The following is a 23919-nucleotide window of genomic DNA, read 5'->3' on the forward strand; positions in this document are numbered from 1 at the left end:
ATAGATACTAAACTTATAGACCTTGAGTTTAGAGAGGATTTTATTAATTTGATTTCAAAGCAAGGGAAGTAAAAGCAAAAATAAATGAATGGGACTATATCAAACTAAATAGCTTCTGCACAGCAAAAGAAACCATTAACAAAACAAAGGGACAACTAACAAAATGGGAGAAGATTTTTTCAAACAACACCTCCAGTAAAGGGCTAATATCCAAAATATATGAAGAACTCATACAACTCAACAACAACAACAACAGCAACAACAACAAAAATCCAATTAAAAAATGAGCAGAGGACCTGAACAGACACTTCTTACAAGAAGACTACTAAGAGCCAACAGATATATGAGAAGATACTCAGTTTCACTAGCTGTTAGGGAAATGCAAATCAAAAGCACAAGTCGTACCTCTTAGAATGGCTATCATCAGCAAGACAAGTAATAACAAGTGTTGGAGAGGCTGTGCAGTAAAAGGATCCCTCATACCCCGTTGGTGGGAATGCAAATTGGTGCAGCCGCTATGGCAAACAGTATGGAGGTTTTTCAAAAACTAAGAATAGAATTACCATATGACCCAGCAATCCCTCTCTTGGGTGTCTACCCAAAAAATCTGAAAACATTTATCCATAAAGATATATGTGCTCCTATGTTCATTGCAGCTTTATTTATGGTGGCCAAGACATGGAAACAACCAAAGTGTCCTTCGACAGATGATTGGCTAAAGAAGTTGTGGTATATATACACAATGGTATACTACTCTGCCATAAGAAAAGATAAAATACTACCATTTGTGACAACATGGATGAATGTTAAGATTATTATGCTAAGCGAAATAAGTCAGACAGAAAAAGTCGAGAGGCATATGATTTCCCTGATATGAGGGATATAAAACTGAAAGCAACAAACAAACAAGACAAACAAAGAAACAAAAAGTCATAGACACAGACAACAGTTTAGTGGTTACCAGAGGGTAAAGGCAGGTTCCCAGGCAGGAATTCCTGCCCATTCTCAGGAATTTTTTTTTGCTTTTCCATTCCCGAATCCCGAGAAAAGTTGGTCAAGAAATTGGGAAAATCGGCTCCGTGAACCCAGTAATACCCACAGTGGGAAATAAACATACTACTTACAATGTATCTCTTAGACATTTTTCCTATTTATTGCTAGGGTTTTCGGGAAATCGGGAAAATTGGCCCCTTGAACCCAGGTGGTTGGTGGTATCAGCCGCCATTTTGTGGAAATGATTCATCGTGGAAAACAGAAAACAGTTTATATCTTGGGATTCGGGAATGGGAAAGCAAAAAAAAAATTCCTGAGAACGGGCTGGAATTCCCGTCAGGAAACCCTACCTTTCACAGAGTCTTCTGAAGTTGCTTTTTTCTTTTTGTTTTGAAAAGTTTCTTGAAATACTTTCTCCTTTTCCATTCTACCTCCTTTTCTTTCTTCCAATCGTTTCCCTCCTCTGTCATCATAGAAAAAAGATGTTTAAAACCATGAATTACATTTTTTTTTTTTTACCTTGTGCAACCTGAAAAATCTGTGCCAAACACCAGCCATCAAGCTAGAACAGTAGTACCTGATTTTGCTACGTCAGGACAATCCCCTGTTTGGGTTTCCTTAACATAAAGATAAAGGATCATAGAATTATGTTTCATTTATTAAATGAATTTTTTTTTTGCTGTTATCATCAGACTAATTTTAATGCTAGTGTAGTTTCATTTTGCACTGTGCACATCCGCAGCATTTTTGGATTTATTTTTAAGTATCCATAATTTTGTGTTTAGTGACTTTATTGTCATTCTTCATTTAACTTTTCAAAGTGTAATAATTTTTAAGCTGTATTTTCAACTAGGAACCAAGATTTGCAGTTAAAAAGAGGAAATGAATGAGGTTAAAAGGCACAAACTTCTAGTTATAAGACGAATAAGTTCTAGGGATGTAATGTACAGGGTAGTGACTCTGGTTAACTATAGTGTATTTATATTTGAAAGTTGCTAAGTCAGGGCATCTTAAACTCCATCTAATGATGGCTGTTAACTAAACTTACTGTGATAATCATTTCACAATATATACACATGTCAAATACGTTTAATGTCCTACACCTAAAGCTAATACCATCTTATATGTCAATTACGTGTCAGTTAAAACAAGAGGAAATGTGAAGTTTAATATTGGAACTAGTTTGAAGCATAGAATATAATCAAGGAAATTTAGCAGAGAAATAATTGAGGATTATGCCCATAAGACCATTTTCCTCAGATTTCTCATTGTGAATCTGCTAGGAAAGATTGGAAGCATTACCATAACCACCAGTAGTGATTGTCAGTAAGTTGCAACTGTCAGTCCAAAAACTGTAGGATGCATTAAATGCTCATTTAAAATATGAATCTGTGTCATGAGAATGCGAATGAATTGACTTGATGTTGCTAGTTTGACAAAACCCTGTGTTAAGCAACATTGTATGAAACTATCACTTTTTCATGATGTTAATGATCAAGTTTTGACAGTTCCTTAAAAAGTCAAACGTAAGAGTTGCCATATGATCCTGCTGGTATATACCCAAGAAAAATGCAAACATACGCGTATGTCTACATGAAAACTTGTACACACTTGTTCATAGCAGCATTACTTATAATAGCCAAAAAAAGAAGCAACTCATTTGTCTATCAAATCATAAATCAAATAGATATATGTGGTATCTTCATACGATGCAATGTTATTTAGCCCTAAAAAGTAATGAAGTGCTGACACATACTAGAACATGGATCAACGTTGAAAACATGCTGAGTGAAAAAAGCCAGGCACAAAGGCCACACGTTATATGAATCCACTTATATGAAATGCCCAGAATAGGCCAGTCCATAAGGACGGAAAGTGGATTCCTAGTTGCCAGACCTCGAGGGAGTGATTCCTAATGAATAGAGGACTTAAATTTTTTGGGGGAAGGGGAATAAGAAAAATATTTAGGGACTAGATAGTGATGAACGGTTATACAACTTTCTGAATGTACTAGAAGCTGCTAAATTGTATACTACTTTCAAAGGGTGAATTTTATAGTTTATGAATTACACATCAATTAAAAAGAGATCAATATGTCTACTTCTGAAAGAAAATAAGAAGTCTTTGTGCATTAATAATGTGAACTCGTTGTAATATAATGAAAGGTGTTGTAAAATTTCTGGAAATTTCTTTCAAGGGCAGATGTAGAATGGCTATTATGGCAGATAAACCTTTCATACAAAGAGAAAATTTGGTAAAGCTTGAAATTCATTCTGTTAGTAGTCCCCAAACTGTTTGGGGATCTGAAACCAAAGGAAAATAAAGGACATTTCTATAAACAACAGCAAATATCATGTGATAAATTTAATGGTATCAAAGGACTACTTGAAAGATAAGCGAGCCTACTCCTTGGAGTTGCACGAAAGCTTAGACACGGATGATTTGATCATTCCACTGATTTTTCTTTGCTATATTTATAGAAGTGATATGTGGGAAGACAGCTTAATGTTCAAAGAGCTAGATGATAAAATGATCTTCGGAGAATGTTTTTACAAGCTCTGGGAGCTTTTAGGCAAACATCCTCTCTGTTGGGGTGAGGGGTGCAGAATCTGGGTATGTTGCACGGATGGAGAACCATGATCAATTGAAGGTCACTGCAAGCCCTCAACATGTCAGCAGCTGTGAGCACACCGGGCTGTAAAACTGGCTTCTTGATTGTCTTAGTGTGTTTAGCGGAGTGACAAAGATATTAACATTTATTAAGAAGGGCTGGGGGAACTTCTAAAACACTCATTTGTAGACAAATGTCTAGTAAAATTGGACTTGACTTTGAAAATTTGCTCTCCTTACACATATGAATGCTATATTATTTTGGGAAAATATCTAGATTTTAAAAATCAAAGTTCAGTTTTTCTTTAAGAAAATAGAAGTTTTATGTTAAATGATTAAAATCCTGGGAAAGGTGAATGAAATGCTTTGTCATTTAATTATGAGTGTTTTGCAAAGTTTACTTAGGTATTCAATATATCTACCAATAATATTGGATCCCTGATTCCCATTTCCAGAGATACATTCAAGTTGAATTAAAGATTTAAGAGTGAAAAAACAAAAACAAATCATCTTTTAATTAGCATCAGCAAGTTTCCAAAGTAAAAAGGTAAAGAACAATTTCATTTTTCTAAGTTGGCATATACAGCTCCAGAATTGTTAGAATTCTTTCTGTTGAAAATATTTTTAGTTAATATAAATATTTTTCAAAGCTTAAACATTACGTCATGATCTCATCTCAAAAAAGACAAGGTAGGGAAAGTCCCTGATGAAAATACAGACATGTATTTGATTTCACCTGGAGTTTATTTTTATTTTATTTTCTAAATATGCTTTATGGAGTGCCAAAAAAAAAAAAAAAAAAAATCAAAAGAAAAAAACACCCCAGAGAGTGAGAACATCATGCCTAAGGCAAGGAAATGATAGACAGTGTCAAGAACTCTGAAGGGTCTAAGATGTCACCTTGTTTGCGAGCTAACAAGTCAGCCTGCCACAGTTGCATGGATGCTGCTGGAAGGCAGGACACTCCTGGGTCAGAAAAGAGGGTCGTTTATTACTCACAACAGCAATAATAGCCACGTTATCAGCATCCCCCAGATCCCAGGCCCCTGAGGGCAATGTGAAGAGGGCCCGGTGACATCTGCACACACAGTTTGTGCAGTTAGAGAGGAACCCTGAGTCTTTTATAACGTAGTGTGCCAGCCTGCCCTTTGCTCCACAGAGAGACGCTCGCTCTGCCTTCCACGGATGTTACTATAGCAAACATCCATGAAAAAGTAGTTCAGCACAGCGGTCAGTGAGGCATGACTGAGGAAACACAGAGGACCCCACGGAGAATGGTCTCCAGAGAGAGAGACTTGAGTTCAGTCCTTTTTTATTGTACAATGTTAATATTACAACGATTTAAATTTGCTTTGAATGACCTTTACCATAATGTTTGTTGTATTTTCCTGAAGAGCAATCATTTGAAATAAGTCAGGAGCATTTAATAATGGAGAGTCAGGTGATTTAATGCAAACACTTGCAGAGACTTTACATCAAAGTGAGTACTAACATGTTCAAAGATAAGTTTGAAACTTACTGGACTAAAGTTTTGACTTCACTCCTGATCTTGTGTGTTAAAAATTTCAAGGAGCACCTCAGGAGTTCTCAAAATTATTTGATGCCCTTTCTGCGATTTCCTCACTACTGCAAATATGTTTATCCTCTCTAATGTTAATATTGCCGTGGCTAATGAGAAAACATGTCTTTTCCTGAAAGAGTAATTAATCATGACTTTCATCTGTGGCAATTAAAAAACAAACATCTCCACCTGGAAATTCCTTCCTTATTCTTCAATATCTGCCATAAATGTATCCTGATCTCTGACATACTTTTAACTCTCCCAGCCTTTAGCCACTGTCATCTCCCTTCTGAAAGCATTTGGTATGTGGCACATGGTACAAACTCTAATGAAACACATATCACAGGGCAGTGCACAATTCTGCTTAGCACTTAGTCACTTGTTCAGTCAGTATTTGTTGAAAGTATAAATGAATGAATTTTAATGTCACCAGCAATTTGGTCTAAATCTTGTTCATACTTACTTTACAGCATATGGAAATTAGAACAGTGTGAGTAATTTGAGCAAATTAAATGTTCTGTATTAAATTCTGAACTAATGTCTCTCTTCCTTTTTTTTATTTTTGAAACACCATTAGCACTATTTGGGGTCCTTAAAATATATCTAGGAACAGCAACTGTATGGTATTTTAAAACAAAGTTTTACATTATAAAAACAAACATCTAAATGCAAACGATGGTGTATCCAAATTTTGTTAAGTTTCTTCCCATAATTTCAGTCTATAATGGTTGAAAATAGGAAGAAAGTCACTTAAAATGAAATGAACACACATTCATTCATTTGCTTATTCCACGCATACTTAGTAACTGTCTTTCTGCCAAGTACTTCAGTAAGTATAGATATACAGGGATTTTCGGGGGGGTCTGGTGGGGAGACAGCTTTCTGAGATATAATTCACATACTATAAAATGCACCCATTTAAAGTGTAAACTTCAGGAGTTTTTACTACATTCGCAGAGTTGTGCAACTATCACCACGATCAATTTTAGAAGATTTCATCACCCTGAAAAACAACCCTCCATGCTTTCGCGGTAACTCCTGTTTCTCCCCAAACATGCTGCACTGCCACCCTGGGCAACCCCTATATAGGTTCTGTATCTATAGATTTGCCTGTTCTGGACATTCACACGAAGACAATCATACAACGTGAGACCTTTTGTAACTGGCTTCTTTTACTTAAGAGTCACTCATGTTGTAGTATGACTCAGTACCTCATTCCTTTTTAATTACCACAAAAGGTCTCATTGTATGGATATGACTATACCACAGGTATGCATACACCCATTTATTAATTCATCCACTGTTAGCTATTAGGAACAATGCTGATCTGAACACTCATGTACCAAGTTGTTATGTGAGCCTCTGTTCTCATTTCCCTTGGGTGAATACCTAGGAGTCAAATTCCTGGGTCAGATGGTAACTCTATGTTTAACTGTTTGAGGAACTGCCAGACTGTTTTCCAAAGTGGCTGCACCTTTTTATGTTTCTACCAGCAATGTATGAGGTTCCAATTTTTCCACATCTATAGCGATTTTAAGAGAATATTTTAACAAATAATTCCATATGGAGCTTAAGAATGTAAGATCGTTTTGATGACTACCAGAAAGCCCTTTTCCAATTTATTTTGGAAAATGGGGTTGATTTTTATTGTTTTTAATCTTTACTAAATTTATTGGGGTGACATTGGTTAGTAAAGTTATGTAGGTCTCAAGTGTACATTTCTATAATACATCATCTATTGCATTGTGTAGAAGAGGGAAAGGGGGTCAAATATACGGTGATGGAAAGAACTGACTGCGTGATTTTTATTGTTTAATAATAGGTGCTAACATTATCTGAGTGCTTACACCGTACTACAAATTAATCTAAGAATTTTACATGTAGTTAGCCATTTAATCCTTGTAACAAGCCTGAAAGATAAATATGAATATGACTTTTACTTGTGAGGATATTCAAGCACAGAAAGGTTCAGTGACACATCAAGAAAAGCAACCTCACTGGAGAGCCTCTCTGTATTTGAACTCATGTGCTACAGTGACACGTGCTGAGTGGCGCATGCCACTGGTTTAAGCCTTTGCTGGGAAGTTAGAAAATCCATTTGCAAATGGAACTTTGTATTTAAAGTTTAGGGATAAAACTGTCGTGTTGGTTTTGATCTACAGGACAAAGACTTCCTGTTCCTGACTACCTAACAGATCATTCTGTTAACCATTAATAATGATTTGTGCTGTCAATCGTAGATACAAGGATGTTGATTTCTCAGACGTCCGTTAGTACTGGCTATCATTTAGTGAGTGCTGAATGTGTTCCAGGCACTCTGCCAAGTGTTTTTGCTATAAACAGTGGTGTGATGATGCTGTCTTTGGAATATGTTAGCTTACCTATTTTTAATGCATGAATCAATTATTTATATCAGCTTACAATGAAAACATTTACTTCTTCCGTTTTTTTTACTCAGTACAAATAATGTAATTATATTTATTTCTTCATCTTAAAAAAAGATTTAAATAAATTTACCTTAGTGTCACATAGTAAATTATTTATATATGAAGAGAGAATATGAGAGAGAGAGAGAGAGAGAGAGAGAGAGAGAGAGAGAGAGAGAGAGAGGCTTTAAGTTGTCATTAAAAAAAGAACAAAAAGTGGGGCTAATTAATTTTATTCACAAAACTAGCAAGCTATCCCATCTCTGGGAGGGAAAGGAATAAATTGGGAACATTTAACATCAAAATAAACTTATGTAATAGGAGCTTTTCCTTAAAATGGAGCTTCTAGCTGAGGAACTATTTTTCTTAGATATCCTTATGAACTTCTTTGTAATTGAAGCAACGGAAAAATGCAAAATTGTTTGAAAATTGTCTCTCTACAAGAGCAAAGAAAAAATGACTGATGAAATGTATTTCATCTGTGATTAAGGAAACAGAGAAACCAACCTGGAACCTCCGTGCTGTGTGATTTCCCGAGCTTGTGTCTGCAGCCCTAGAGGTGGTGTCACCAATGGACTCCAAATGGAATGGCATTCAGTTTGGGGCCCAAGTCGTTTTTATTTATTTACTAAACAGCCTCATTGTGATTTTAGCCTCCATTTCAGTCGAGTCAGTAATCTTAAAATAATCTTGTTCAAATATATATTAAAAATGTAAATTTTGGAAAATCACATACTTCCTTGCATGTTTTCCGGTTGATACAAATTTTTTATCGGTTTATAGTTGCAATGCTGTCATATTGTTAATATTAAGGTTGAAATAATAAAACAATTGCGTTGTTTTTACAAATGTTTTCAGTGGAGTATTAAAACTATGATGATTTGCTCTTTACTATCATTTCGATAATACATAAAACATCTTATTTTTAATCGTCAGAAATTTTATAGTGTTTCTTTTTCTTGAACTTGTTTTCCTGTTTCATTCCCTCGTGGATGTTTATCATAGTGTAATACAGTCAATCCATTATTTACAGATTACATGTTTGCAAATTCACCTACATGCTAAAATGTATCTGTAATCCCAAATCAATACCTGTGGCACTTTTCTGAGGATGGTGAGAAATTGGAGTCGCTGTGCATGTAGCTTCCCAGCTAAGGAGGGATTAGGAAAGTAAGTGACCTGAAACAGGGGTTCAGGACATAGGTTCTTGTTCAGCTCATATTTTAAACAAGGGTCCTTTTTGTGGTCCATTTTGTGCCTTGTTTTTACACTGTTGTGTATTTACTGGTGATTTTGCTGATTAAAATGACTTGCAAGCCCAGTGGCAAGGCACTGTCTCCTGTTTAGAGAAGCACAGAAGGCTGTGAAGCGCCCTATGGTGAAAATGTGTGCGTTTGAGAAGACATGTTCAGGTATGAGGCATAGACCTGCTAGCCATGAATTCGATGTTAATGAATCAACCATACATATGAAAGAAGGTGTCTCTCCATAGACACACACATAGAACAAGGCCAGGTATTGAGTGCTGATGAAGACGGTCTGACCAGAGGTTGGCAGGAGCCAAACCTGCACACCTCTCTTAGGAACAGTGGTTCAGAATTTGCTAATTTAGTGTTTGTGGTGACTTTATAGAACGTAACTCAAAAATAACAAAAATGGACTATATTTTGTTTTAAATTTCTCTATGTATCACTCTGAAATACATCTCTGCAACAAAAACGGATACAAATTGAAATTTAGGATATATATCTAAATTCCCATAAGCCTCGGTATTAGCAATTTCTACTGGATTACAACATCATTTGTGCTATTTTTTTGGTATAAATTTACTAAAACAATATAAATTTCTTATACATTTGGATGAATTAGTTTGGTTGGTGTTTTTGACAATTATTAAGAATAAAAGTTACATTAGAAATGCATCTCTCAATTAGATGGATTGGTTTATTCTTCTAATTAATATTATATGTATCTGTGGATAAGTACTATTGCTAGAATGAAATAAGTTCAGCATTATTCTGTTCTTTTCATTATTACACTTGTAAGCACTTTTTTGTTTTGTTTTGTTTTTTAATTAAATTTATTGCGGTAACAATGGTTAGTAAAATTACACAGGTTTCAAGTGTAGAATTCTGTATTACATCATCTATATATCACATTGTGTGCTCACCACCCAGAGTCAGTTCTCCTTTCATCACCATATATTTGATCCCGTTTATCCTCTTTTACTATATCCCTGCCCCCCCATTACCCTCTGGTAACCACTAAACTATTGTCTGTGTCTATAAGTTTTCATTTCTTTGTTTGTCTTATTCTTTAGTTGCTTTCTGTTTTATATCCCACATATCAGTGACGTCATATGGTTCTTGACTTTTTCTGTCTGACTTATTTCATTTAGTGTAATTATCTCAAGATCCATCCATGTTGTCACAAATGGCACTATTTCATCTTTTCTTACCGCTGAATAGTATTCCATTGTGTATATATCCATTCATCTACTGAAGGACACTTTGGTTGTTTCCATGTCTTGGCCACCGTAAATAAAGCTGCAATGAACATTGGAGCACACATGTCTTTAAGGATAAATGTTTTCAGATTTTTTGGGTAGATACCCAGGAGAGGGATTGCTGGGTCATATGGTAATTCTATTTGTAATTTTTTGAGGAACCTCCACACTGCCTTCCATAACGGCTGCACCAGTCTGCATTCCCACCAACAGTGTATGAGGGTTCCTTTTTCTCCACAGCCTCTCCAACACTTGTTATTATTTGTCTTGATGGTGATAGCCATTCTGACTGGGGTGAGGTGATATCTCATTGTGGTTTTTATTTGCATTTCTCTGATGATTAGTGATGTTGAACATTTTTTCATATGTCTATTGGCCATCTGTATGTCCTCTTTGGAGAAATGTCTATTCAGGTCCTCTGCCCATTTCTTAATTGGATTGTTTGTCATTTTGTTGTTGAGTTGTATGAGTTCCTTATATATTTGGATATTAACCCCTTACTGGAGCTGTTGTTTGCAAATATCTGTTACCATTCAGTTGGTTGCCTTTTTGTTTTGTTGATGGTTTCTTTTGCTGTGCAGAAGCTTTTTAGTTTGACATAGTCTAAGCCTTTTTTTCTAATAAGTTTGTGGGAATAGAAAGGATTTTATCATAGTAACATTATTTCATGCTTTTAATGGCTTCAAAATTATAACATGAGAAAAATTACTTAGTAGTTTTTTTATTATATTTTCAGTGCTCTATCAGTTTATAATCCAACTGAATCCATGTTTAATTTTGTTGAAAACAAAGAATTTGGAATTGGCTATTTAGAAAATAATCATATAGAGTCATTCATTTTTTCAGTTTCCAGGAAGTGTATTAGATAGACTTTACCAAGGTTTTTTAACTTACTATTAATTTTATCTGCTTTTCTTTCATTTAGAGGCCTCTTGTTTAATCTGATACATTTTGAAAAAGTTGGGAAAATTGAAATATTGTTAATTCCAATACATCTTTGCTTTTATCTTACTTTAAAAATGTTTTTATCAAAGTCTTGGAGCTGCATATATGTATATCTTATTCAGTTTATGGAAAACACCTACCTTTTGACATGATTGGCAAAACCAGTCTTTTTTATCAAATCAGTCAGCCAATAAGAATTAATTTGTAGCTATTAATTTGTATTAATTAGTTAATAGCTATCCTGTTATAATTTAATTCTTATACTGTATTGAGTGAGAGAGACTGTCCTACTTGCTAGATGACTGGTGGGTGAGTGGATGGATGGGTGGATAGAAGGTTGGATGGATGGATGGATGGATGGATAGAAGGATGGTGATGGTTAGGTAAGGAATGGCACTTTGCCAGCAGTTAATTTCCTAAATGAAGTAAGGCACTCTTACTTCCAACATCACAAACAACAATCTCGACTCTGCTCTCCGGAGACTCTCCCCCAAGGAACTGCTTCTTTGGCAACACTGCAGGGGTGGCAGTGCTGGCAAGGTGAAGTGATCATGGCCATCCTTCTTGCTCCTCTTTACAGTGTATCTGACTTCCTAACACCCCAACCCAACCCACTGGTGACAACACAGGCTAAAAGGGCTAAGAATGCTCTGCCCCCTACTCTGCAAGAAGTGAAGCTCTACTGCAGTCTAACGGGGCCTTGGGTAAAGAGCCTTCTCAGTGACCAATAATGCAAGCCGCCCTTTTGTGACACCTGTGGTAATACCCCAGAGTGAAGTTGAGGGTAAGTGGTATACCTTATTTTTGTAAAATGGGAAAATGTTGATTTTGGAGAGAAAGTTGGACAAAAGATGTACTATGACACCTCAGCCAAACGCGTTTTCAGATGTACTAGTTTTCTGAATGAGTATGTGAGGAATAGAATGTGGAGGGGTTACCCTCTCACACTCTCGGGGTGATAGAGTCCCACGTGAAAGTCAGTGATCTAAAGCAGAGGGGTTCAGGACACAGGTGCCAGTTCCTGCTGCTTTCCTTATAAACCTTGGGGAAAGCACATTTCCTCCCTGCACACCTCTTTATTCATTTCAAAAGCAGGAATAGTAAATGCTTTCAGATCTGTTGTGAAGATTGACTGAGATAATGTCTGTAAAAGCCCTTTGAAAACTGAGAGGGCTGTCTAAACAAGAGATACCATTATTAGTATCCTAAAGTCATTTTAGATGAATTATAGTGAATTATAAAGCACAGAGGACTAGAACCCCATCTGGGAAATCTTTCTTATTGAAAGAAAATAAAGCTAGACTTTTTTTTAGTTACCCAGACATTAATATTGTGCAATCAATGTAATAAGCACTACATTGAAGCCACATATTGGGCCTTAGGTAAGAGCTAATAAATGTTGAAACTTACAATGTGCTAGGTACTTTTCTAAACACTTTTCATATATTCATTTAATTCTCACAACAAATTTATGAGGCAAATCCTATTATCTCCCATTTTACAGAGAATGAACTGAGCATCAGAAACTGGGTGACATGGCTACACAGTTGGGAGGGAGCAGACCTGGGCTTCAAACCCCAGCAGGAGGTCAGGGAATCCATGCCTTCACCACAATGCACACGTCTTGTTATATAGATTCTTAATTTTGTCTTCCCTGCCTCCTATACTGTGACTTCAGCTGAAAAAAAATAAAATAAAAAATAAAATAAGAAGAAAATGGAGGAATTAGTCAAAACAAACAAAAAATAAACCAAAAAAGAGTTGGGGCTGGAGGAGGGAGAGAGGGACTAATGCAAAATGCAGGGGGCACACCTTTGTGGAGGAACCGCAGCAGGGGAGGGGTCCTCAAGGCCGTAGGTGGTGTCTTTAGCAGTTGCTGTTGCCTGGACTCTTACCTGTTGAGAAGGGCAGGAAGTGCTCACTCTATTGTCTGTCTCCATCCTGGGAGGCTGGGAGCAGAGGGAGACCCACACACTCCAAGTCTGGCTAAATGAGGAACAAGGCGCCTCTCCCAGCTCAAAGGTGGGGAGGGCTGGGCGTGCTGTCAATTTCGAGCCTTTCCTCCATCTTCAAGTGGTGGCACCACAGTTGGATATGTGTTTTTTAAATAATACTTTTGTCTTTGAACCTATGTGATATTAATATTGCCATTCTTGCCTTCTTATAATTATTTTGCTTGGCATTTTAAAAATTCATTTACTTTCAAAATATTTGTGTCTTTATATTTAAAATGTAGCCACTGTAGACACTTTGCGGTTGGATCTACTTTGTTACTGATAGTCTCTGCCTTTTAAGTGGATGTTTATTTCATTAAAATTTAATGTAATTAGAATACCATTGTAATTTAAATTTGCCTTTTAGCTCAACATTTTTATTCATTTTTATATTTGCTCTAAGAATTATAATGTATATTCTCAAATTTTTACAGTCTATGTATTGTTAATATGTACCACTACCCCCCCCCCAAATGTACAAGGCTTGCAACCTAAAAGGTACCAAACCACTCTTCCCATTCTTTGTGCTGTAATTGTCATACTTGTCATATCTATATGGGTTTTAAACTCTACCCGAAAATATAAGTTTTGCTTTGAATGTTGTTTGAGCACAGCTGCCATAACAAAATACCATAGACTTCGTGGCTTAAACAACATAAATTTATTTTCTTCTGGTTCTGGAGGCTGGAATTCCAAGAGCATTAGAGTGCCATCATGGTCAGATTCTGGGGAGGACCCTTTTCCTGGCTTGTAGATGGCAGCCTTTTACTGCATGTCAGAGAGAGAGAGAGAGGAGATTGTGTCTCTTCTTTGGTTATATAGGCACTAATGTTATTATGAGGGCCCCACCCTCATGGGCTTGTCTAAACCTAATTATCTCCCCAAGACCCCATCTCTAAATATCATTATGTTGAGGATTAGGGATTCAACATATGAATTAAGGGAGAAGACAATTCAGTCCACATCAAACAGTTATATGTATTAAATTGTGATGAATAAGCAAAAAGAAAAAATCCCCACATAATTCCCACATAACTGTCTTTTGTGTTTATTGTGGTATTTCAAATTTCTGATGTTTTTCCTTTCTGAGGAAGATATCAGATTTCCATCTGACATCATCTTCCTTCAGTGCGAAGAGTTTTCTTTAGCATTTCTTGTAAGCGAGTCTGTGACAAATTCTCTTAGTTTTCCTTCATCTTGAAATTTCTTTATTTTGTCTTCATTCCTGAAAGATCTTTTCACTGGATATAGAAGTCTGTATTGACAGTGTTTTTGCTTTCTTTCTTTCTTTTCTTTTCTTTTTTCTTTTTTACCTTAAACCCTTTAAAGATGTACTTTTACTCTGGCCTCCATTGTTCCTAACGAGAAGTTAATCATTAATAACATTATTTCAAGCCTGTTTGTGAGGGGTCTTCTTTGCCTGCTGCTCACAAATTTAGTCCTTATCTTTGGCTTTCAGTACTTTGACTAGAATGTATCTTGACACAGTCTTATTCATGTTTGTCTTGTTTGATGTTTGTTGAGCATCTTGAATATGTAAATTTATTTATTTCATCACATATTTCTACATTTTGGTTTCTGGGCATCATTTTTTCAAATAATTTTTCTGTCCCATTCACTCTCTTTCTTTTTGTAAATCAAATTACATACATGTTAGGCAATTTGATACCTAATAGGTCCCTGATGTCGAGTCTTTTTTTATTTTTAATGCTCCTTTCTTGCTACATTAAAAATTTCTCTCTTATCTCCACTTTGTTATTAACCTATCTAATAATTTTTATTCCAGTTATTATAGTTTTAGTTCTTCAATTTCCATTTAATTCTTCTTTGTAATTTCTATTTCTCTGCTTATCTGTCCTATTTTTCCATTCATCACAAGAATATTTTGTTTTACTTCATTAAGGATAGTAATACTAGCCACTTTAAAATTTTGTCAGTGAGTTCCAAACTTAGATATCTCAGGGTTTGTTTCAGCTGATTTTCTTTTCTCCTGAAATGTGCTTTATTTTCCTGGTTCTTTCAAATGCTGGATAATTTTGTACTTGTATCCTGGACATTATGAATGTAAGTTTTGGAAAGTCTGGATTCTGTCTTTTTTCTCTGATGACAGTTGTTTCTTTTGTTCTATAAGGCAATTATTTTTTATTGGATTTGAACTGAAATATCTGTTCTTTGGACAGCAGCTCTGGAATTAATCTAGATTTTTTTTTTTTAATAAACTTTAATTTAGAGCAGTTTTAACTTTAGAGAAAAATTGTAAAGATAGTACAGGGAGTTTCCATTATATGCCCAGCTTTCCTATTTTTAACATCTTACATTATTATACTACATTTGTTATCATGAATAAACCAATATTGATCATTATTATTAACTAAAATCCAAACTTTACTCAGATTTTCTTTGTTTTTACCAAATGTCCTTCTTCTCTTCCAGGGTCCCATCCAGAATACCACATTACATTTTGTCATTACAATTTATGTCTCCATAGGCTACTCTGGATGGTGACAGCTTTTCAGACTTACCTTGTTATTGATGACCTTGAAAGTTTGGCATACTGGTCAGGTGTTTTTTAGACCGTCCCTCAATTGGGTTTTGTCTGCTGCTTTTCTCAAGATTAGACTAGGGTTATGTGTTTTTGAGAGGTAGACTGTAGAGATAGAATGCCATTGTCATTACATCGTATCAAGGGTATACATTATCAGCAAGACTTATGACGCTGACCACCAAACTGTGAAGGTGCATGACACATTCACAGCATCTCAGACACAGGTTTAGGTAGACAGGATTTTGAGATTCTCTTTCTGACTCTTGTCCTTCTGAGATTTCCCCTACTCCTCTCAGAGGCAAGTTTCCTGATTCAGTATTTTGCTTCTTCAGGTTAGAAAGACTGGTTTTGTCACTAGTGTGCCTGCAACCCTGCCTGCCACAATGAGTCGTTGGCTGCAAGCTCAAAGCTGTGAAAAGGAGCTTCCAACACTTTGCTGCTCCTGGCATATACTCCCTACCAGCATCTTCCTTCCTTTGTTCACTTTTCTGTGCCTTTTAGTATCTGTTTTGTGCATGAAGTCCAGATATTGTAGTTGTTTTCTGCAGGGGAGTTGACCTGGTAACATGTTACTCAGTCATTACAAAAAGCAAAAATCCTGGCCTCTTATATGCTTCACGCTGTGATGGTGAGTGTGGGGAGACTAAATGAGGCTTCTGATCAGAAAGAACTTAAAGATAATTAGGAATTAAGAATTAGATCAGAAGTTAATAAAGGATGATATTAGCATATAATCAAGCACTGAGTCATGTGATATAAATAATAGTTTTAAAAATGGTAATAGCCAATAATAACCTGGATCCTTGTAACAGCCCAGTAATGGTCAAATTGTACATGCAAGGTCAATTACCATTGAGCCATGTTTCAAAGAAATACAGTCCAATTCTAGGGGATATTTTACAATCTCCTCATTCTGGTGGTTAATCAAATAGTTATTTTCATGGTACTATTTCCTAGAGCTTCATTCAAGAAAAAGCATATTCAATGTCCTAATGTGCAGCACTGAGAAATGGGCTGCAACGTCAGGGGCGGGAGAGGGAACATGGTCCACACTTAGATATTTTGGTCAGTGAGCTTGACTCTGAACTCAAACCCAGACAGCTCCCTTGTTGCCACAGATTTCAGCTGTGCTTTGAAAGGAGTTCAACCTTGCGGTGTGAAGCTTCGTTCTCAGGCAGCGGCCTATGCTTTAAGTTACCAGCTGAAGGTACGTCCTCAACCGCCAGAAAGAGAATATATTCAGTTTGAGCTTTTAGGGAAATTGGAGGTGTCTAAGCAAGACCCTGACATAGATATATTTGTTGTTGTTCTTTTTATCTGGTATGTAGGAGGGGTTACTATACTAGGTGTTGCAGTTAGCTTTCTTCTTACCTTTTCCTTTGGACTTTAGAAACAACCCATATGACCACATAGCACATGCCTATGATTCCTTTAGCAATGGTTTTGCGTTTGTTATCTTTCTGTGATAATCAGAATATAATAATGGCCATCTCTAAAAACAACTGTACGCAATTTGGTAATTCATTTGTCTAGGTTTACAAAATGCTATATATGAGTGTGTGTGTATAGATACATGCATGTGGATGTATACATGTCATAATAATATATACTTACTTCTCAGACTAATGTTAAGATAGCATAGATTCATTTATGTATACACTATATATACATATTACACATACAAACAATATTGTGTATATATATATTATACACACATAGTAGTTTTAACTTGGATATATAATACACATATATACACACTTATATATATATATATATATACATATATATACATATACATGAATATATATCAGTACACGTACATGTTCTTTTGTAATTATTTCTTAAACTAATTTTTAATTATTTGAAGTATATTAAAGTTTTTCACGAGCCTAGCCATATGATAAATACCTAATATGCTGTAGACCTTTAACAAATAATTTAAATTATAAATACTTTAAATTATACATCAGGATTGAAACTGATTTTACTTCCTGAATGCTGAAGATGTACTATGTGACTCGTGACAGGTTAGTTTTCCCTTGTGTCTAAGTGTTTTGAGCTATCTCCATGAAAGGTGTTAGTACATGTCCGGCATAGTTCCTCTGACCTGATTCTCTCCCTTGAGGAATGTAGGAATCAGTCCTAAGAATTAGATAAGTCCATGGACTTACATGGTCCTCAGACAATTGGTGGGCTGAGGTAGAAGGTTTGGGGAGAGTTAGTTTTTAAAAATAAGAGTATAAAGTAAAACTCATGTTAAATGAAAATTTCCCATGAAAATTTATTCAGTGGAGATGAATTATAATACATGCAGCTTGCATCACATAACCCTGGCAGAACACCCAGACACCAAAGAAAACAGTCCAAGCAGACCCCGGGGGCACTCTAAAGTCAGTGTGTCAACAAAGGAAGAGGGCCCGTAGATGAGGCTGAAAACGGATGTCTTGTGTTGTAGGGTAAACCAAGAAGGCATAGGGGCAGACACCAAAGGAAAAAGAATATTATAAAAACAGACCCTACTGAATGTCCCTGAGTGGTCAAACATGAGAATAGACAAGCGATGATTGGATTAGAAATGTTGATGTCACTGCTTTGCTAAGAGCAGTCTTTGAAAGTGAGTTCACGAAAGAATGTAAAGAAATGGAGAACTGGACTGTAAGAAATTCATATTCCATTTTTCTGTGCAGAGAAGGGGGTTAGTGACTGGAGGGGAATGTGAGGACAGGTTGGTGGGTTTGTCTGTTTCCACAGGAGATGCCAGAGTTAGTGATGCTGCTCAACGATAGAGAGGGAACTTCCTCATCGAGGGGCAGGGGAGACGTGTGGGTTGCTCTTTGGTTGCCACAGTTACTAGGCCAGTCACTCCTGAGGTTTCCTTGGCTGCAGCTGGAGTAAACATCCCGGGGTGCTGAGGGCCTCTCTCTTGACGGAGAATTGTTTCCCACAAAGCATTGAGCCCATTTACATGCTGATGGCAACGCTCCATCTAGGGCGGTTTTTGTTTGATTCTCTCAGCAGAAGTAGCCAGGCCTCACCTGATGTTCCAGGCCATTTAAATCCATGTCTTCATCAAGTCTTTGACGAGTCCTTCATTTTGCATTGATTGGTCCACCTTAGTCACTTCTACTCCTGGGACTCGATGGCTGTGACCAGGGGAATGCCAGCTGTTGACTGCTTTAGGCCCATCCTTGAGCCAGTCAGTACGCCAGGGAGGGTGGGGTTGTGCGCGTTGATGAGAGCTCACTCCTCGAGTGGGGGGAAGGGTGGCACCCCACCGAAATGCCACGATGGCTGTCAGTGCCCGGGGAGTAGGATGGCTGCTTTCGAATCGGCCAGAATTCTGTAAGGACCATAATCGTTCATGAATGATACCCCAGTGTAACTCAAAAATGGATACCTGACCAGAGAGGGCGAGTAAGACAGCCTGGAGAGAAAGGCACCCACCCCTGAGCGTGAGTCCTCCCCTCCGCCCTACCACTTCCTTCCTTATTCTTTGGACCTTCTGAACCCTGGCCAGGGATGGCATTAGATGTGAGTGTGGGTGTGTCTCACTGCCCTTTTGTCTTATCAGTGCAATCTAGTGCTTATTGATAACGCACATTATTGACAATGTTTATTGACACGACATTTATTTCTGATGCTATCATAGGTGTCATTAAAACAATGCATTCCAAAACTTTTAATGTATGATGAAATCTCAGAAAGTGGAGACAAGCTAAACACTCTGTCATGTCCCTTTGTCCTTGGAATTTTCAGTCCATCATGAAGAAGAGCAGAAACCGGAAAAACGAGTTACTTGATGTAGTGTTTGCCCTCATCCCATCCAATCTATCTTAGCTACAGTACAAACCACGGATGCTGCTTTCATTAGCTCTCGCCCTAGGTGATGAAGTTAAGGGACTATTTTTAGAGTACAGTTGTAACCTGTCCTGGAAGAACAGGCTCTGTGCTAAGGACTTTTCCCAAAATCTCATAATGCATCCATGCATCTCAACACGTCTTTAGAACAGGCATTTGAGTTTGCACGCGTTACCTCCATTTAGCAGATAAGGGAGAAACGTCTTCATCTGAGGACCTCTTAGAATTTTATCCCCCTTTTGAGTAGCTTTTATAAAGTCCCAAGTTGCTTCTTCCCATGTTCCCCCCATGGTGTTTTTCTCTTTTAAAAAGTCTGTTCACACTACCAGAAATTCAGGCTTAGACCTGGGACCATACCTTTTGTCCCGTATCCCCCTCACTTGTCCTGTGTCTTAGCTGATGTAGTGGCTGTCTGATGGTTTCTGATCTGCAGATGCTGTGAGCATTCCTCAGGGGCTTCCACTACTTTGTTTTCTCCCTCTACTTTCAACAGTGTCGCATGACATGTGCTTAAAAGTATATCAAAAGCACTTTATCCTATCCAATTGTTTCTTTCTTTTTTCAACTTTTTTTATTTGCAACACTTTTGTCACTTCCAATCCTTATTTTTTTCTAAATATTTTCTCTTCTGGTAAAATATGGCAGGCTCTTGTCATCTGTGCTACCTGCTCTCATTTCAGTGTCATTTTTATCTCATTCGGTCTTATAACAATTGCTCCGTATTCTTTGCTCTCAGCTCATCACTGGAGCTTTTATATTTTTAATCCCATTTTCTACTGCTTACCTGTATAGGGAATATCTGAATTATGTTATGAAACCTTTTGGCCGTTGTTGTTTCTTTTTTATCATAAGGAGAAGGAAGAGAATATTGTAGGCAGTCGGTTACAGTAGAAATGGAGTGGGGTTTAGAGTCAGGCTGAACTGAATTTGAAATCTGATTCCATTACAAAGTAGCTGCTGTCCTTAGAAAAAGGATTAAACTCTCTGGGCCTCCATTTTCTGTTAAATGAGGATAATGACACTGGCCTTACCGTGTCATTGGGAAGCTTACAAATAGCGAGTGTTAGATATAACTTCTGCCGTGTCATAAGCACTTGGTCATTAACTGGTGTTGTAATTATTATCATGTTATAGCTATTATTAGGTGGGCATCTCCCATTTGAACTGAGAACTGGTTAGTGGTAATGCTGCATTTAAAGGAGATACAGCCATAAATAAGCTATAGTGCCTGGCCTTGGGGAGCTTATCATCTGCTAAAGAAGGTAAAATATATACCAAACCATCGGAGACGTATGCAAATAGCCATTATTTTTTAAGGCTATTATGTGATACTTGTAAACACTATAAACATTGTTCGACATATCACAGAACACCCTCTGTGGTTGATTTATATGTGGAAGTTAAGGGACTGAGAGTTAATGAATGAGAGTTAATATGTTCACCCCCTTCGACTAAGCTGCTGAGGGGCCTCCAGGGACGGCTGCATGGGTCCCGCTGACTCCGCAGGGTGCAGCTGTAACCTCTGCATTACGTGTCCATGACAGAATGTGGCAGCTGCTGTAAGTCAGTGCCCTGGAGCCCTGCAGACGGGCGCTCAGCCTCCGTGGGGCTGACAGTGAGAGGCCTCTAGGAGGAAGTCACATGCGAGGTGGCTCGTGGAGGGGGACGGCTTGCCACAGGCAGAGGTGAAGGAGGGCGTGCCGTGGATACAGGGAAGAGACGGTCCAGGTGTTTTCTGCGATGTGTTTTCTGGGAACATTAATTTAGCAGAGTGCGTGTGGGGACTAGCAGAGAAGATGCTGGAATATAGGGTTGTGCCCAATGAGAGGGCTCCTGGAGCTTTCCGCACAGTGGGCAGCGTGAGACTTTACAGAAACTCAGCGCTGTGAGGTGTCCGAGTGTTGGGTTAATGAGGCTTACTTTGCAGAATGCGGCAGGAGGTTTTGGAAATGAAGCGGGTATATCAAGACTGGGAGGCCACTGCAACAATTTGGGAAAAGATTTAATGACAGTAGTGACAGGAGGAATGGATGGGAAAGGACAGATGAGAGACACTGGCGAGGTGGTTTGGCAGCTGACAGCGAAAAGAAGGCACGCGAGACTGTCGGGTCCCAGCCGGGGCCTTGAGGGACTGAGCGCTCCCAGTAAGGGTCCTGGCATCGCTAGTTTCGAAAGAAAAGGCAATTAAGTGTCTCCATGGGGACCAGCTGGGCCTCAGCGGCCACCGGTGCCCGGGGCTCTTAGACACCGCCCTTTGGGTCTTATCTCTGGTCCATAAAGTGGCTTCAATTATTTGCATTGCTATTTGTGGGTCCTTAAATAACTGTTTACTTATGATGTTGATGAAATGCCATAGAAACTTTTGTTTATATCAATTAGCCAGTGGTAAGACTGGTTCCGTTACACATCATTTCACTGAAAGTCACAGAGCCTGTCCACGACAAACGAGGACGCACTGCATGAGTGCGCGCAGTGAGTGGGCGTTTTGTGACGAGGGCACCGCGGAGGGAGCGGAGCGTGTGTTTGCACGGGCTGTCAGAGCCGAATGTCTTTGATAAATTCATGGGACTCCCAATTCCAATCAAGCAAGTGTTCTGCTTGAGTCCCTGGTCCCCTGGACAGATGTCAAATGGAGCATGCAGTTTTGTTTGTGGGCCACTGACTAATATATGCGAGGGAAATCCTACAGGGAAACTGTTTTTCCCCCAAATGCTGTTCCACAGCATTATGTTACAAGTGAAACAAAAGACATGCCATGCATTGAAGGTCAAGGTTAGGGGAGGGTTGGTTCAGAAAGGTTGCTGTTGCCATTTAAGGGCTTTGTATAAGCTCACTTTTTTTTTTCTCCCTCCCTCCCGATTTTCCCGGTCAGTGTTTGTGAGGTTCAACTCCAGCCATGGTTTCCCAGTGGAGGTCGATTCTGCCACCAGCATCTTCCAGCTCAAGGAGGTGGTTGCCAAGCGACAGGGGGTTCCAGCTGACCAGTTGCGTGTGATTTTCGCGGGGAAGGAGCTCAGCAATGAGCTGATGGTACAGGTGAGTCTCCCCTGGTGGGGTGTTCCTGGGATGCAGCCAGCCCATCGCTTATGCCGCTTCCGCTGCCAAGCTGACATTCATGCCGGCGCTCTAATAGAATAAATAGTGCCTGGGGATTCCTTGAACTTTCCTCCACACCGCTTCATTAATTCTGACCTTCTTAATTATGCATTAAAACAGCAAGCAGGAAGGATTGGAGGAACAACCGTGAGTGAGGGGGAGAGAGGGAGAACACACAGACTGGGCTTAGTGAATAAATGTTTACTGACTGCAGGAGCAGCGAGGCACGCTTTCTGTGTCTGCTCAATTTCTACCGTACTTATTGCATTGGAATCTTAATGAGGAACGATTCGAATAAATTGTTCCAAATCAGGCTGCTGGCTCACTGAGCAGGGAGGAATGTGTAACCCAATTGTGACCCCTGGAGGATGCCGGGAAGTCTGCTGCTGTGGCTCAGAGGAGGTGCCTGGCTAGGGCCCCCCTCACAGCAAGGCTTGGGAGTCCCCTGCCAGGCTGAGTTCTGAAGCTGGTGGTAAAGGAGGGATGGAGCATAGCCAGCCCACCTTTGTACTTAATTCTTCCAAGCTTCAGGAAAATTATCCCTATTCTAAGGCCTGAGAGAGGGAGCAGTGAGACTTCTCTCCTGGCCCTCCACTGCTCCCAAGGCCAGGAAAGGCCTAGGTCCTTGTCATCTGGTTGTTTTACCCAGAACAGCGATTTCGTAGGAGTAAGGTGAGAACGAGCTAGGTGAGCGGTGAGCAGTGCCGTGCAGGCGGACACCTGTAATGTGCTGGGAAAGCCAGCAAGTGCAGTTCCGTGTGGATCGAGGTTATCGTGAAAGCACGAGAGACATGCGCTTTCTGTGGGTGCTTCAGGGTCCCCAAGGCCCCTGCAGGCACCAACCCCCTCTCTGTCCCCAGCACACATTGATGCCTCTCCTTTTTCCAGGTGTGGGGGGCTGCTGTGTCCCCCACATGGAGTCCCTCCTCCTGTTGACATCTGTCACTGTGGATTCTCCACATAGATATTAACTGCTTAGTGAAAGGCTTTCCAGATTCAGGTGCACAAAAGAAGCTATAGAAATGCAAATGGTCCCCATTCCCTTCGTGGGGGGTCTCCTGCTGGGAGCAAGGTCCCTGTTCCTTGGGCACAAACTGCTGTGCTTGGCTTTCAGGCAATCTGTTTTTATAGGGGAAGCGCCTGTGCTAAAAAGTGTTTTGATTTTTTTTTTTATTTCAGTCAACTAAAAAGCTTTTACTGTGCCTGCCGACCTCTAAATCCACGCATGTTGCCTTCACAAATAAATGATTTTAAAACAGCTCCTTGAACCCAAATGCTCTATGTTAGCAGAAGTTTTGAAGTTTCAGGTTCTAAAGCTCCTGACCTCTCCCATCCTAGTGGAGGGGTTAGACTAATTGCTACAGACAATTGCTTTCCATAAACAT

At 38.7% G+C, this 23919-nt stretch overlaps 1 protein-coding gene across 2 annotated transcripts in view; it reads left to right on the top strand.

The window, feature by feature from the left end:
* Nucleotides 1-23919, top strand: part of PRKN (parkin RBR E3 ubiquitin protein ligase) — a 1116534-nt gene that overhangs the window by 205783 nt on the left and 886832 nt on the right. For both annotated transcript variants that reach the window (XM_074333793.2, XM_088795206.1), the window contains exon 2: nt 22311-22474. In XM_074333793.2, the coding sequence (XP_074189894.2) occupies nt 22311-22474 (164 nt within the window). The remainder of the gene's footprint in view (nt 1-22310; nt 22475-23919) is intronic.

Source organism: Rhinolophus sinicus, chromosome 2 (genome assembly GCF_057876585.1).
Source record: "Rhinolophus sinicus isolate RSI-liver-muscle chromosome 2, RSI-T2T, whole genome shotgun sequence".
Taxonomy (NCBI): domain Eukaryota; kingdom Metazoa; phylum Chordata; class Mammalia; order Chiroptera; family Rhinolophidae; genus Rhinolophus; species Rhinolophus sinicus.